General features: G+C 40.4%; 1 protein-coding gene across 1 annotated transcript in view; it reads left to right on the top strand.

The window, feature by feature from the left end:
• Nucleotides 1-11,745, top strand: part of ak5 (adenylate kinase 5) — a 53,874-nt gene extending 42,129 nt beyond the window's left edge. Inside the window, exons 11-14 of the mRNA XM_031865387.1 lie at nt 2,383-2,546; nt 9,252-9,368; nt 9,816-10,016; nt 11,039-11,745. Of these exons, the coding sequence (XP_031721247.1) occupies nt 2,383-2,546; nt 9,252-9,368; nt 9,816-10,016; nt 11,039-11,104 (548 nt within the window). The 3' untranslated portion in view covers nt 11,105-11,745. The remainder of the gene's footprint in view (nt 1-2,382; nt 2,547-9,251; nt 9,369-9,815; nt 10,017-11,038) is intronic.
• The last annotated feature ends 851 nt before the right edge of the window (nt 11,746-12,596 follow it).

Genomic DNA, 12,596 nt, shown 5'->3' with positions numbered 1-12,596 from the left:
TACTCTTCTTTCTCCATGCACAGCTGGTTCTGGGTGTTTGCTATTGCCGGACTGTTGGTGTTCTGATCAACAGTACATCAGGATTCAATTAAAAAGATGTGTAAATTATGACATTCCTTATTAAAATTAATAAAAAATATTCTCTTTTATTTTCAAATACTAGGAAATCTATGTTCTCAAAACTGCTGTGTGTTGGGAGAGGTATGAAGGTATATTTGTGTCTTTATTACGCAAACAAAAAAAAATGTTTTAAAAGCAAATTTCTCGCACTGCAATCAAAAATCAAGTTTGTAAGTGAAAATATATAAACTGAGAATAATTTATTTGTTAGTTTTGCTTATGAAACTAGAATTTTTGGTTAAAAAAATAAAATCTTTGGTTAAAAAAATAAAATCTTTCGTTAAAAACAAAACAATCTTTGGTTGAAAAAAAAAGCTTTGGTTTTGAAACCAAATCTGTTATTTCGGGTTCAAGTGATGCTGTAAAGATCCCACTGTTCCTGAGCATGAAAAATAATCCTGTGTACACAGTATATAAATAATTTAATCTAAGTGGAGAACATTAACTCAAATGAAAAGCAGCGGCAGTTACGTACGGTATAAGACAGCACAGAGGCATTATTAATTCACTTCATCTCATCTAAAGCTTACGTCCGTCAAGGCCAGTTAATCTAAAATCCAAATGGTCTCAGGGAGAGGGAACTATCTTTACCCACAGAACCAGTTAATGCAGCAGGTTTGAGTTTGACCCGACTATCCAAGAGAGTCCCTAACAAGTTCCTCAGGGTTTTAGCTTCAGCCCGGGTGGGTCATTATTTTACTTCCTGACAGAGGCATGAAGCAGCAGAGGAATACTTCTAGTGAGTAGGCTCGGGGGTGTGTTGGTGAAATGTATACAGTCAGGGAACATGTGCTGAATGTACAATGAATGAATCCATAATTTCACCCACTTCTATTTCCTGACTTCTATTCCCCGGTCAGGTGAGCTGAGCCCCGCTCATCAGTCCGTGCTCTCGGAGGAAATAGTGATGCAGATGTTTGTTTTTGGAGGAGAGCAGCAACACTGAGAATACTGATGAATGTGAAGCACGTCCTGAGTTTTATTACTGTGCCAAAGGCTGGTTATGATAAATCACCACTGTCTACTGAACACAGCTTCATGGCCATGTAATACAGTTAACCTGCTATAAAAACACCTACAGACCTCAGACTGCTGAGAAAGTTGAGATTTTTTAATATTCTAAACGAAATCAGCTAAGATGTAATTGCTAAATAGGGACTGATTAGAAAAGCAGTGTGTTTATCTTCTTGTACTGCCTCTGTGTGTGTGTGTGTGTGTGTTCTTGTACGTCCATCTTTGTGAGGACCAGAAATTTTGTTTTAAAGGCCTGCTTGGTGACTTTAGCTGGACTTTAGGTTAAGCTTAGGTCACGTGTCAGAGAGGCGGGAGATGCTTTCATCTTTAGATAAGGGGAGAACGAAGGTTATTTTTAGTCTCTCCTCCTGAAGCAGCAGAGCGATGTACGTAGATGCTTGTCCTGGAGCTCCTCAAATACACTTGATTTATAATCACTAAGAACAACCAATCTACTCACAGCTTTTTTCCCAGCAAAAAAGGTTCAATGTAGACTTGAGACCAAGAAATAACAACCCAACTTCACTACTGAACCCTCGTTCACATGAAAAGGGACAGAAACAATTGTGTCGAGAGAAGTTTAAACCCTGCCTCCTTTCTCACCTCTGCACAGCCGGCCAATGAAAGCGTGAAGTGAAGAGTGATATAGAAGTATAAAGTGGCATGAAACAATATAAAAGTAAAGTACCTCAAATATGTACCTATAGGTACCACTTCCCTGGTTAAGGTTACGCGTGTGTGTGTGTTGTTGAACCAAGGCGGCGGTGCAGGTAAATTCAGTTACAGTGGAGGAGATAATGATCTGTAATAACTTGACTCTCAGCAATGAATCAGACCTGTAATATGCACATACATGCACACACAACTCGCCTACCCACCTGATATCCGTTTCTTTTTTATATCCCGTCTCTATAACTCTGCACCCTCACCAAATTTGTCAAATCTTGAACAGGAATTTAAATTCCAGTATATAATGTATGTAGCATATAAACAGAGAACTGAATTGAATAGATCTGCGCTAGTCACCATTATCAGATCCTGATATTTGAGTCGGTATCAGCCCGATATCTGAGATTGGTGCTAACATATAAATACTCACATCCTCTTCTTTCACCTCTGAATTCCCTCCTCGTCATTACTCAGCGACTACTTGGCTATGAGGATGGACTGAGCCCTGCTTGAATCTTTGTATGCCTGTGTGTGTGTGTGTGTGTGTGTGTGTGTGTGTGTGTGTGTGTGTTTTCTCAGGTGGTCCAGGCTCAGGGAAATCTCTCCAGTGTGAGCGGATGGAGGAGAGGTTCGGCCTGCGTCACGTCGCCCTGGGTGACCTGCTTTGTAACGAGCTGCAGTCTCACGGCGACAGAGGGCGTCACCTGCGGGACGTCCTGGAGAGAGGCGAGCAGCTGCCAGAGGTGAGTGGGGCGTTTACATTATTAAATTAAATAAGTAAAGTAAATACTACACTACCCATGAGCCATGGTGGCCTGGAGAAAAAGCCAGTTAGAGGCACAAATCAGAGCGGTAGCAATTTCACACTTCTCCATCGTTGCGGTTGAGAACAAGACAAAAATAAAAAACGTACGTTACAGTCTTATTTTTTACGCCCTGTGACTCAAAGTAGTTTTGCAGTGCAAGAGGAACAATCAAGCTGTAATCAGGCAGACAGCACTATGAAAATAGATTTCACTCTAAAATTACAGTCTTCAATACGTCAAAGCACGAGTTTAGAAAAGAACAGACTCAGAAAAAGTGGTTTGTTTTGAAATCAAGATATGAAGGAGTAGCAGTTATTAGAAAGTGGCAGCATGTCTGAACATAAAGAAAAGAATAAAGATGTCACAGAGACACCTACACTGTTTGCCTGACAGCCGATCTCTGGGAGCAGTGAGCAGTGGGTTGAGTGAACAAGATAATACCTCAAGAAAACAAGATCTTTCAGACTTTTATTTCATAACAAAAACAATTCTCTCCATGCTGTCACCTAAAAGAAAAATGTAAAACCACAGCTCTAAAGTTGTATACTATATAAAGTATTCGTATATTCCTGCTAAAGGCCTAATGAAATAAATAGAAGAGGGATTATGTTGCTGAGACTGCTCAACATGCCTTTCACAGAGACTGCATACTGTATACAGAGCTGGCACGGAGAGTGTGCAAACCAGATACATTATCTTCAACTCCAAAGACTCCAAACAGGCTTCTACAGCTAAACTCTGCGCTTACATCATTCCACACAGTGAAGGAGGACTTTAAAAATGTACAGGACGGAAATCCAATAAATGATATCAATGCAGTAGGATTTAGCAGCAGCTGTACACAGTGGAGGTGAGTCTGCTGTGTTCAGCATTAATTATCAGACATTTTCGCAAGGCATGGCAACGTCTGTGTGTTCAACAGTCAATTAACGAAGGGATCTCCGTGACATTTTCTGCTGACATTCAGGGTCCCAAGAGGATAGCGCCGAATGATTTCTCATACGTTTTCAGGTATAATTGTTATCGTTTCAATTTTAAAAAAATTCAAGGCTAAAATGCCACATTTCTGCTGGGTTCAGCTTAAAAAAATGTGATGTTTTGCTACTTTTTGTCCAATGCAATAGTGCAAAACCTTATGATATTCACTTTTCTGTTAGTTGGTTGGCAGACAAACAAATCCAAGATGTCACATGAGATTTACAAAATTGCGATGGGCATTTTGCACAACTTCATGACATTTCTAAGACCATTCATGTTACAAATCAGAAAAGAATTGGAAATGAATAAATAGTGAAATGTCACAATGTGCAGATTTCTGTCCACATTCAGATCGGCACTAAACGAGACACAAGCTGCAGACAGTTGAACTGTTGTCAGTAAATCAAGAGAAAAGAAGCAGACGAGACGAGTTGAAACCCTTAAACTGGAAAATTGAATGTGAAGCAGTGGAGAAATATTAAAAAGGACTGAGGATATCTGCCACAAGGAGACGATTTGCAGCTGCATGTAACATTAATATGAAATTCAAGAGAAGAATGGTTGTAGTGCAAAGAGAAAAATGCACATTCATATTTTTTTCCCACACATTACAGATTATAACAGATATTGTCTGCATATTGCATATTTTTGCTTTGAGATACAATTTGTTTTTTTACGTTCCTCTTTTGGTTGAAGATATTCTTTATCTAGGTTTTTTTTTTTAAACTGAGAAAATAATAAACATGGGAGACGGTTTAACTTTCAACAGCTGGCACCTTTATGCATTTCCTAATCACGATTTCCGACACTTCAAACCGATGCATCAACTATATACACATGCTCATTTGTCATGTGCGTGTTGACCATTGGTTCGTAATTAACTACAGATTTAGTGTTTAAAAAACACTCGTCAACATTACTACTGATGTCTTTTCTTCAAAAGTCTCTCTCCGACTCTTTAAAAACAAGATATAAATTCACATGTTGGACAAAAGGGTTTGGGAAGAACACAAACAATACAAACATTGAACTCTTCAGGCTTTCCATTATTTCAAGATTTAAAAAGTGGGGCATTGAACAGATTTTGAAAGACACACCGAAACACAGATTAACTTTAACTTTCTGTCATCTAAGTGGAGAAACCTTAAGGCGTTCAAGGCTCAGCTGTCTAAGCTTCTTACAGCACATTAAGGTCATGTCCCAGGTGTTCACCAACATTGCCACCGCCAAACACTAATGTTGTGTTGTGTGAGTGAGTGAGTTACAGAGAGAGACGGAGATATTGATTTGAAGGAAAGACGGGATTAGCAAAGTGCAGACACATTACAAAAACTACTTTAACACTAAATCACACATCAGAGTTAATGGTTTAAACTGAAAGTGAGATTAAACGTTATCTTTGGCTGTAAAAACTGTCACGACACAAGTGCAACGTTACGGTACTGTTTCCTAGCAACACAGAAAGTGCAATTTAAAGTTCTCCATTAACTATAAACCTTTTGCAGACCGCCAGTTTCCTGTCTGGTTCCACGTGTGTGCTCTCTATAGGGCTGCACATACAGTAAAGAGTACAGCCAGTAAAACCAGCCTTAAGAGTCCAATATATGGGATTATGTTCCCCATGTGTGCAGAGATGGAAAGTGGAAACGCACAAATTGACTTTCAGCTGCATATTTTGAGCTGAAGCCAAAACTCCATATATTTAACGTGTTGAACGACCGAAAGTAGTGCTTTTTTTATTTCCTGTGGCGGCTGCACATGATTCGATGCATCATCTGGCAGCTCAGGGTCTCGGCCCGGGGATGTAGAGTTGGTCATGAATCAGCTAACAGCGCGTCCGGCTTTTGACAAGGTCGTGTCATCGCAAAACATAAATTCCTCTGTTTTCCTTCCTTCCTTCCTGTGAGTTTTTTCTCTAGAAGGCTGAGATCTCCATACCAGCAGCGACTTTTTAAAAAAAAGTCAGTGAAGGACTTAATAAGAGTGCCGTCATTCTTCACCTTTTGCACAGAATTTTTGTTTTGCAATGGACGTCGATGTTAATCGTGGCGCTCTGGGACTTTGATGGAGTTTGAAGCACAATCAAAATGTCTTGGATGCAGTGCCGACCAGTTTCAAAATGATCTCCTCCATGAAGGTTATAATGTTCGGTTTTTGATTAAACTGTCTTCGAGAGGTGTTGATTCAACTTAATGGTCATTTTGGGGGCTGCAGTTTGTTTGTCATTCGACTGAGAAGTGTTTCTAATAACGCGTCTAATGTGGTGGGCAAATCACTACAAACGTATGAACTTTATGAGGGTCGGATTTATTGCAGGGCTGCTGTTTTAGACTGTATTAGTTCTACCTAATACACTGGAAACTGAGTGTGTCTGCCTCGTAAATTGATCAGGACAAATCTAAACCCAGAAATCCCACTAATAGTTATTCTTAACGTCAGCATATTACAATTCAAGACACCTAAAGTTGTGTAGCGTTGATAAGCAGCAGATAAACGTCCATCAGTTGAGTGCAGCCGCATTAACAATAACAGGAGCTCAGCAGTTTACAGGTAATCATGATATGAAGAGTAGCACGCTATAAAAAGGGGCTTACATTAAACCCATTGATGTGAGTAGAACTATTTCTATAATGTCTGGCTGAATATAAAATGTGTGCACGATATATCCTGTGTGTCCCAAACCATTGCAAGTCCCATAAAGTCAGAATTTCAGGAAAATAATTATATATATATATAAACACTAATCTTAACATCTCTAAAACCAATAAACAGCATAACCCTCTACTAGAGAGTCTGATTGAATAGGAAACCACCAAGAAACAACCAATAATCAGTCACAAAGCAATCAGCAGCAGGAAGCATCAAAGTCGACAAACAACCAGGAAGAGAAGATGATTTGTTAGCATCACCAGCAGACAGAGAGACAACCACAAGCACACGTTAGAGAGCAATGACTCACACAGAAAGACACAGTGAACACTTACCAGAGCTTGTTGAAGTGAAGCAAGCGTAGCTGTAGCTCCAACCTACCGATCAGGTTGAAGTGGTCTCTTATGACAAACGATTCTCCAGCAACAAGGTGCAACACAATCAAATGTCCTCTGAAATGATGAAGCTATTAGCAGTTTAGCTTGATTGTAAAATACATCAAAAATTACAGGAAGTGTTTGTAGCAGCGTTGGTCGCTGACCTTTTAGAGCAGGGGTGTCAAACTCATCAGCATCACGGTTTCCCTCAAAGGGCCGGTTGTAACTGTAAGACTGTATAACTGTAACTACTCCCTAACATATTGTTAAATAACTCTCTCTGCATTTGATTATTGTTTATTCAAGTGTAAAAATACTGTATATGCAGTTATATAAATGTAAAATGATATTTAAGCACATTTCTGTTATTATAACATAAATCATTTTAATTTAGGGTTCGGAAACCCACATTACTCTATCAAAGATCAAACTATTAAAGAAAATAACAAAGACAAATATCATCAAACACAAGTTATTACATTAACTTTGTTCAAAGCTATTTTTGTCACCTCTCTGCATCACTAATGTCCCCGTCGTCATCCCGCGCATGGCAGCTACATCCAAGAGCTCCTCACTGAGATCAGGTCTTATAAACACGGATAGATGCTCTGTGTCCGTGTTGTCTGTGCCTTCATCAACAGCTAATGAAGAAGACGAGTACCTGCTCGTCTCTTCGGCTAGCTGTGTTGTTAGATTGCTGCTAGTTCCTGAACTCGGTCTGCGATGGTGTTTCTTCACAAACTAACATTTGTAAAAGTCTGTATCTGGTCGGAGCTCACCTGCTCACATACCTTTAGCATGCACTGGGCTGTAGCTTTTGTAAATATATTCTGCTGTGATTGCAGTCTGCCTTTTAATTCTTGGAAAATTTGATGTTTTTCTTGGAGGCTAAATTTAGCTCCGTGTTTGGTGTCAAAATGCCGACGTGAATAGTATTCCTTCTTCACCGACACGCATCATAACACAGAAGACAGACCTATTTTTCTCCTTGAAGCACAAACATGTATTCGCTTTCCCATCTTAAATTACATTTTCTTCCCTCTGCATCAATTTTTCTCTTGGTGGACATTTTGGGATTATTTGTCGATCTTTTTCAACTCAATCACTTGTTGGAAAACCTCTTTACGGGCTGTTCCCTCTCCTGTCCACCTGTTGTGATAGTTTTAATGTCGGTACACAGACAACATGCTATCTCAGAATTTCAACTTTCTATCTCATAATTTCGACCATGGGGATACTTTTATTTCCAAGTCTAACTTTAAATTTCTTTTCCAAAATAAAAAAAATTCGTAACTTTTTTTTTTTTGCTGGCGGATTCGCGGGCCACATAAAATGACGTGGCGGGCCGGATTCGGCCCGCGGGCCTTGAGTTTGACAGCTGTGTTTTAGAGCTTCATTGTGTTATTCCACTTCTCCTTTCATGTAAGCACTCACTGCCCTGGCTAAGCTGGTGTTCTCTTAAACTATATGTTTAATAACATCAATGAATCAATATTTAAGATGGTTAGCAAACTAGCAGCAGGAAAAAGTCAGGTGGAGACTCACAGCTTTAAGTAGGCCGGCTCATTACGGAGGGTGCGCTTGATTTGTAGTGTGTGTGGTGTGTCACATGAGAAGTGGAAAGTTGTCTGAAGTAAATTGAACTGAGAACAGATGCATTTATTTCCAGTTAGACACTTTATTCTTACATTCAGTGGTGTTTTGAAAGTGTAAGCTATGTGCATACAGTTATTTTCTAATAGGAAATGTACAGATTGCATGGTATAATACTAACGAGTTGTATCTTCAATGGTTTTAATGGATGACACTGACCTGGTGCGTAACAGCGCAAATTTAAAAATACCTTTTTTCTCCTTTTTTTTCAACTGTTAATCTTTAATTTGGACCTCCAGGCTAAGGCAAATATCAAAAACTGGAAATTAACAGTGTGTGGTTCTCTCTGAGAAGCTATGTATATATGTTTTTAAGTCTCATTGGCCATTGTATAGGCTCTGTTTTGTATGTTTGGGGTTTTTGTTGACCGTTATTTATCACTTATCCAGGGAAAGTGCCTTAGCATGCTCGCTCCTCTTAAAAAACATCCTGGGTTGTGTTGATATAATTCACTCAGCGTATTGAAATCCAGAACAAAAGCCTTTCGATAAATCCTACTTTAATATTTGCTGACACTCTCCCAGACAAATGGTTGCAGCTGTAGTCTGTGGAGTTGTTAGAGTTCATTACATTCTAAGGTATATCTGTCATTGTGTTACCTGTCCAGTACAACCTCGGTGCTGGTGGCCAATTAGCAGCTGCTATTGGAGCCGTTTGCAATTAATTGTGCATTTCTTTTCATGATATTACTCACCAACGTTTTTGTATTCAGGCCTTCTTTAGAACTAGCAGCCTTGCAGTCACAATACCTATACAGAACATAAATGCATATATACCTGCAACCACATATATTAATTGATAATTGATACACAGTGACCTGGAAGAGCTTGTTTCAGTTGGTAATCCAACCTGTTGTGCTTCTAAAAATGTATAAATGCATGCATAGCCCAGCTTTTTGTTCTCTGAGTGTATTCACATATGAAGCATGTTTTGGTGTTTACATGGTAATTAATGCTTGTGCTGTTTGTGTGTCTGTGATGTCCAGGACACACTGCTGGAGTTGCTGTGTGACACGGTGGCGGCGGCAGTACGGCAGGGGAAAGGTCTCGTGGTCAGCGGGTTCCTCAGAGACCTGAGACGGGTGGAGGAGTACGAGGCCAAGGTCAGAGCGCCGGACAGACAGACTGACAGACCACATGTGGTCAGGGACATGGGATAAAAGAGGGAAAAGTTACAATCATGTCTCCACAAAAAGAAAATGTAAAAGGGAGGAAAGAAAGCAGAAAGACGCTCTGATTTTGAAACGTGTTGGACTTTCAGCACTGACATCACATCACAGTGAAAAATGTTGATTAAATATGACTCATAGATAATGGTAAACAAAATGGGGAGGCATGACAATGAATTCTGCTTTTAATAAGAGCAACAAATGGAAGAAAAATGTCCGCTTTTTTACTGATGCAGACTGGTAGTACAACAACAACAACACAACTGGAACAACAGTGCAGTGACGTACAGTTCAGTGTAAAGTAAAAGAGTAGAAGATGTAGCCTGAGGTCTTCACCTGGACTTGCTGCTGACTTCCCTCCTCCTGTGCCTTGTGTGTCAGATGGGGGAGCCCAGTGCAGTGCTCCTGCTGAGCTGCTCCGCTGACACCATGTCCAGTCGCTTGCAGTGTCGCGTCAGATCCACCTCCGGCCTCCACCCGGCCTCCGACAGAGACGGCGTCCTGCACAGGAGGGCCGAGAGCTTCCGCAGCGACAGCCAGGCGGTGGCAGCTCATTATGAACGCAGGAAGCTTCTGCACACGGTAACGTTGCTTTTATCCGTCGTGGCAGAATGCGGCTAACGCTGCCAAGGTTAGAGGTTCAATTCCCACTCCGGGTTAAAGCTCACCCATCTAATGAGAATTAGCTTACTTATATCCACCTTATCTCAGCTGAAACTCATCCAGATGTAAATGCCCCTCAAACACATATTCCAGGCTTTTTTTAAAGTAACATTTTAAGTTCAAGTGTTTTTGTAGCCAAACACTTGCACCCCGGGTACAAGAGGCCTCAATATGTACCTCGTGATCTCCCAAATTTTTATGTTAAACATATTGGCAGAACTTTTCTACTTTAGTGTGTGTGCATGATCAGAATATTATGTAAAATATAGGACATGGTGATGGACTTTAAAGGGCACACATTGCAAATGTTTGTCTACAAAGCAGGTAAATCATGTTTCATTAGCTGTTTGGGGAAATATGATGAAGATTACGTTTTTAATGACATGCCATGGCCCTTTACGTATTGATTCATATCATTTACACACATCTACATCTGCATTTTTTTGACCCATTAATCTGTGAAGTGTTTTTCCTTTGATGTGTTACCATGAAAACATATCAACATAAAGACCATGTAAAAAGCCAATTTCTCTTCTTTTCCAAGCTTTATATTTAAAATTAAATGAACCTAAAAACATTCAAGATAAAATTGTCAATCCTCTCTACAATGGAGACGATTATTTTGGAATATTTTTTGAGCTGAAGGCTCAGGTGTAAGCACAGGGAGTCACTGGAGTCTCTGCTGACACAATAATCACAGAATTTCTGTTCATGGTTGAACTGTCCCTTTTAAAATGAGCCGGGGGAACATTTAAATGCCACAGACGGTGTTTTGTGTGTGTGTGTGTGTGCACGCGTGCTTAAATGCCACAGCCAATGTCAGCAGTCTGCTGTGAGCTTGCAGAGCTTGCACTGCAGCAGACTGCTGTCCTCCACTGCACATTGAAGACACTGATGGTTTTTGAAAGGCCTCGTCTCAGCCAGTGTGTCTCCGTCCGCAGGTTGACGCCGAGAGGTCGCCGGACGAAGTGTTCGCCCAGATCTGCCAGGCGATGGAGACCTTCTGATTTCTACAATTCCCTCAACATCACCCCCTCCCCCAAAAAACCCCAAACTCTGCAGTCCAGCAGGTCCACCTGTGAAGACCTTCTCTCCCTCCCTCCCTCTCTGGATTCTCACCCACATAACTTCACACCTGCACCAGACATAAGCTCGTTGAACTGTGATACGCATGTCCCCCAAACACTCCCGGCAATCAGTGAAACCTCTTTCTGCTTTTGAGTCTGACGAAGAGCCTGGTTGTCACATTGTGCTTCACCCACTCGCATCGTCTCTCTGTCTCACATTGACCTCAATATATGCTGCCAACTGCCGGACCGAGGCATCTAACTGTACTGAGAAAACAGCATTCCCTGCTGTGACTGAGAGCATGTTTCTAGTTAAATGTGAGCTCTCTCTGCCCCCCCGCGCACGCGCTACAAAGTGGAATCGTCAGTGTGCTCATGCTCTCATGCACAGCAACATGCTTTATATTGTAACAAGCATGCAAGAATTACAATCAAGCTTAACTGCTTTTTGTGCGTTAAAATAAAAAGCCGGAAAGAATTAAAGGGTATTAAAGATTATTGCATTTGTATGTCTCCAAGCTCATCGTGCAGGTGCTTGTCTGATTGTTAACATTCAATAAAGCCAGTGCATTTGCTAAATGGAGGATTTCTGAGTGTGTACTTTGGTGTTTTGTGTTCGTGTGAGGACGGGGAAGTCACAGCTGATCTGAGAGCACCATCTGCTGGTGAGAAGTTCACAACAAAAAGGTGCTGAAATGATATGAACGGTCATTTTTGACATCCTGTTTAAAATGCACAGGAACATTTTCTTTGTTCTTCCACCTTCAAGCCGATAAAATACCTGAATCCAACATCAGCTTAAATGACCTTTAACGGCAGCACTCGATGTGTCGGGGAGCGTTAGAAGTCGCCACTAAAGGTCACGTGTTGGCAGCATAAAAGGGAAGGAATATAAATAAATCAGTTTTCACATCTTCTTGATGTTACCTGGAGGTTTCTACATCAAAAAAACAAACAACCAGCGCTTCATCCTTTTAATCATAGTGTCCTCTTAATGATGTCTTGATTTGGGAAATACAGTTTAACCGAAGTTTTTGCATCTTGTGTAACTGTCCGGAACACAGTGCTGAAATCGCATTCAGATGTTCAGTTCAGTCTCCGTCAACTGAAAGACTTGTTGGTTTCTCAAACATGAGGATCTCAGCTTCTCAGTTCTGGATCAGGGAAATCGAGTGTCTTTGGATTTTGGACAAAAGAAAATTTAAGAGGCACGTTGGACTGTCAGACTTTACACTTTTTAACTTATATTTTCATTTAATGATAAATCGAAAATTCAATTTGTTGCAGCTTTAACGCATTATGATATTCTAGAAGAAAACATTGATTCAGTATTGAAACATTTAATCATCAAGCAAAACTTCAAGCAAATTAAATGTAAATAGTCACAAATGTGCGTGGGCCCGAAAACAACAATCAGTCCCATTACTTTATG

The sequence above is a fragment of the Anarrhichthys ocellatus genome, unplaced genomic scaffold (genome assembly GCF_004355925.1).
Source record: "Anarrhichthys ocellatus isolate YVR2014 unplaced genomic scaffold, GSC_Weel_1.0 scaffold32, whole genome shotgun sequence".
Lineage (NCBI taxonomy): Eukaryota > Metazoa > Chordata > Actinopteri > Perciformes > Anarhichadidae > Anarrhichthys > Anarrhichthys ocellatus.
This window is presented reverse-complemented; position numbering and strand designations above follow the sequence as displayed.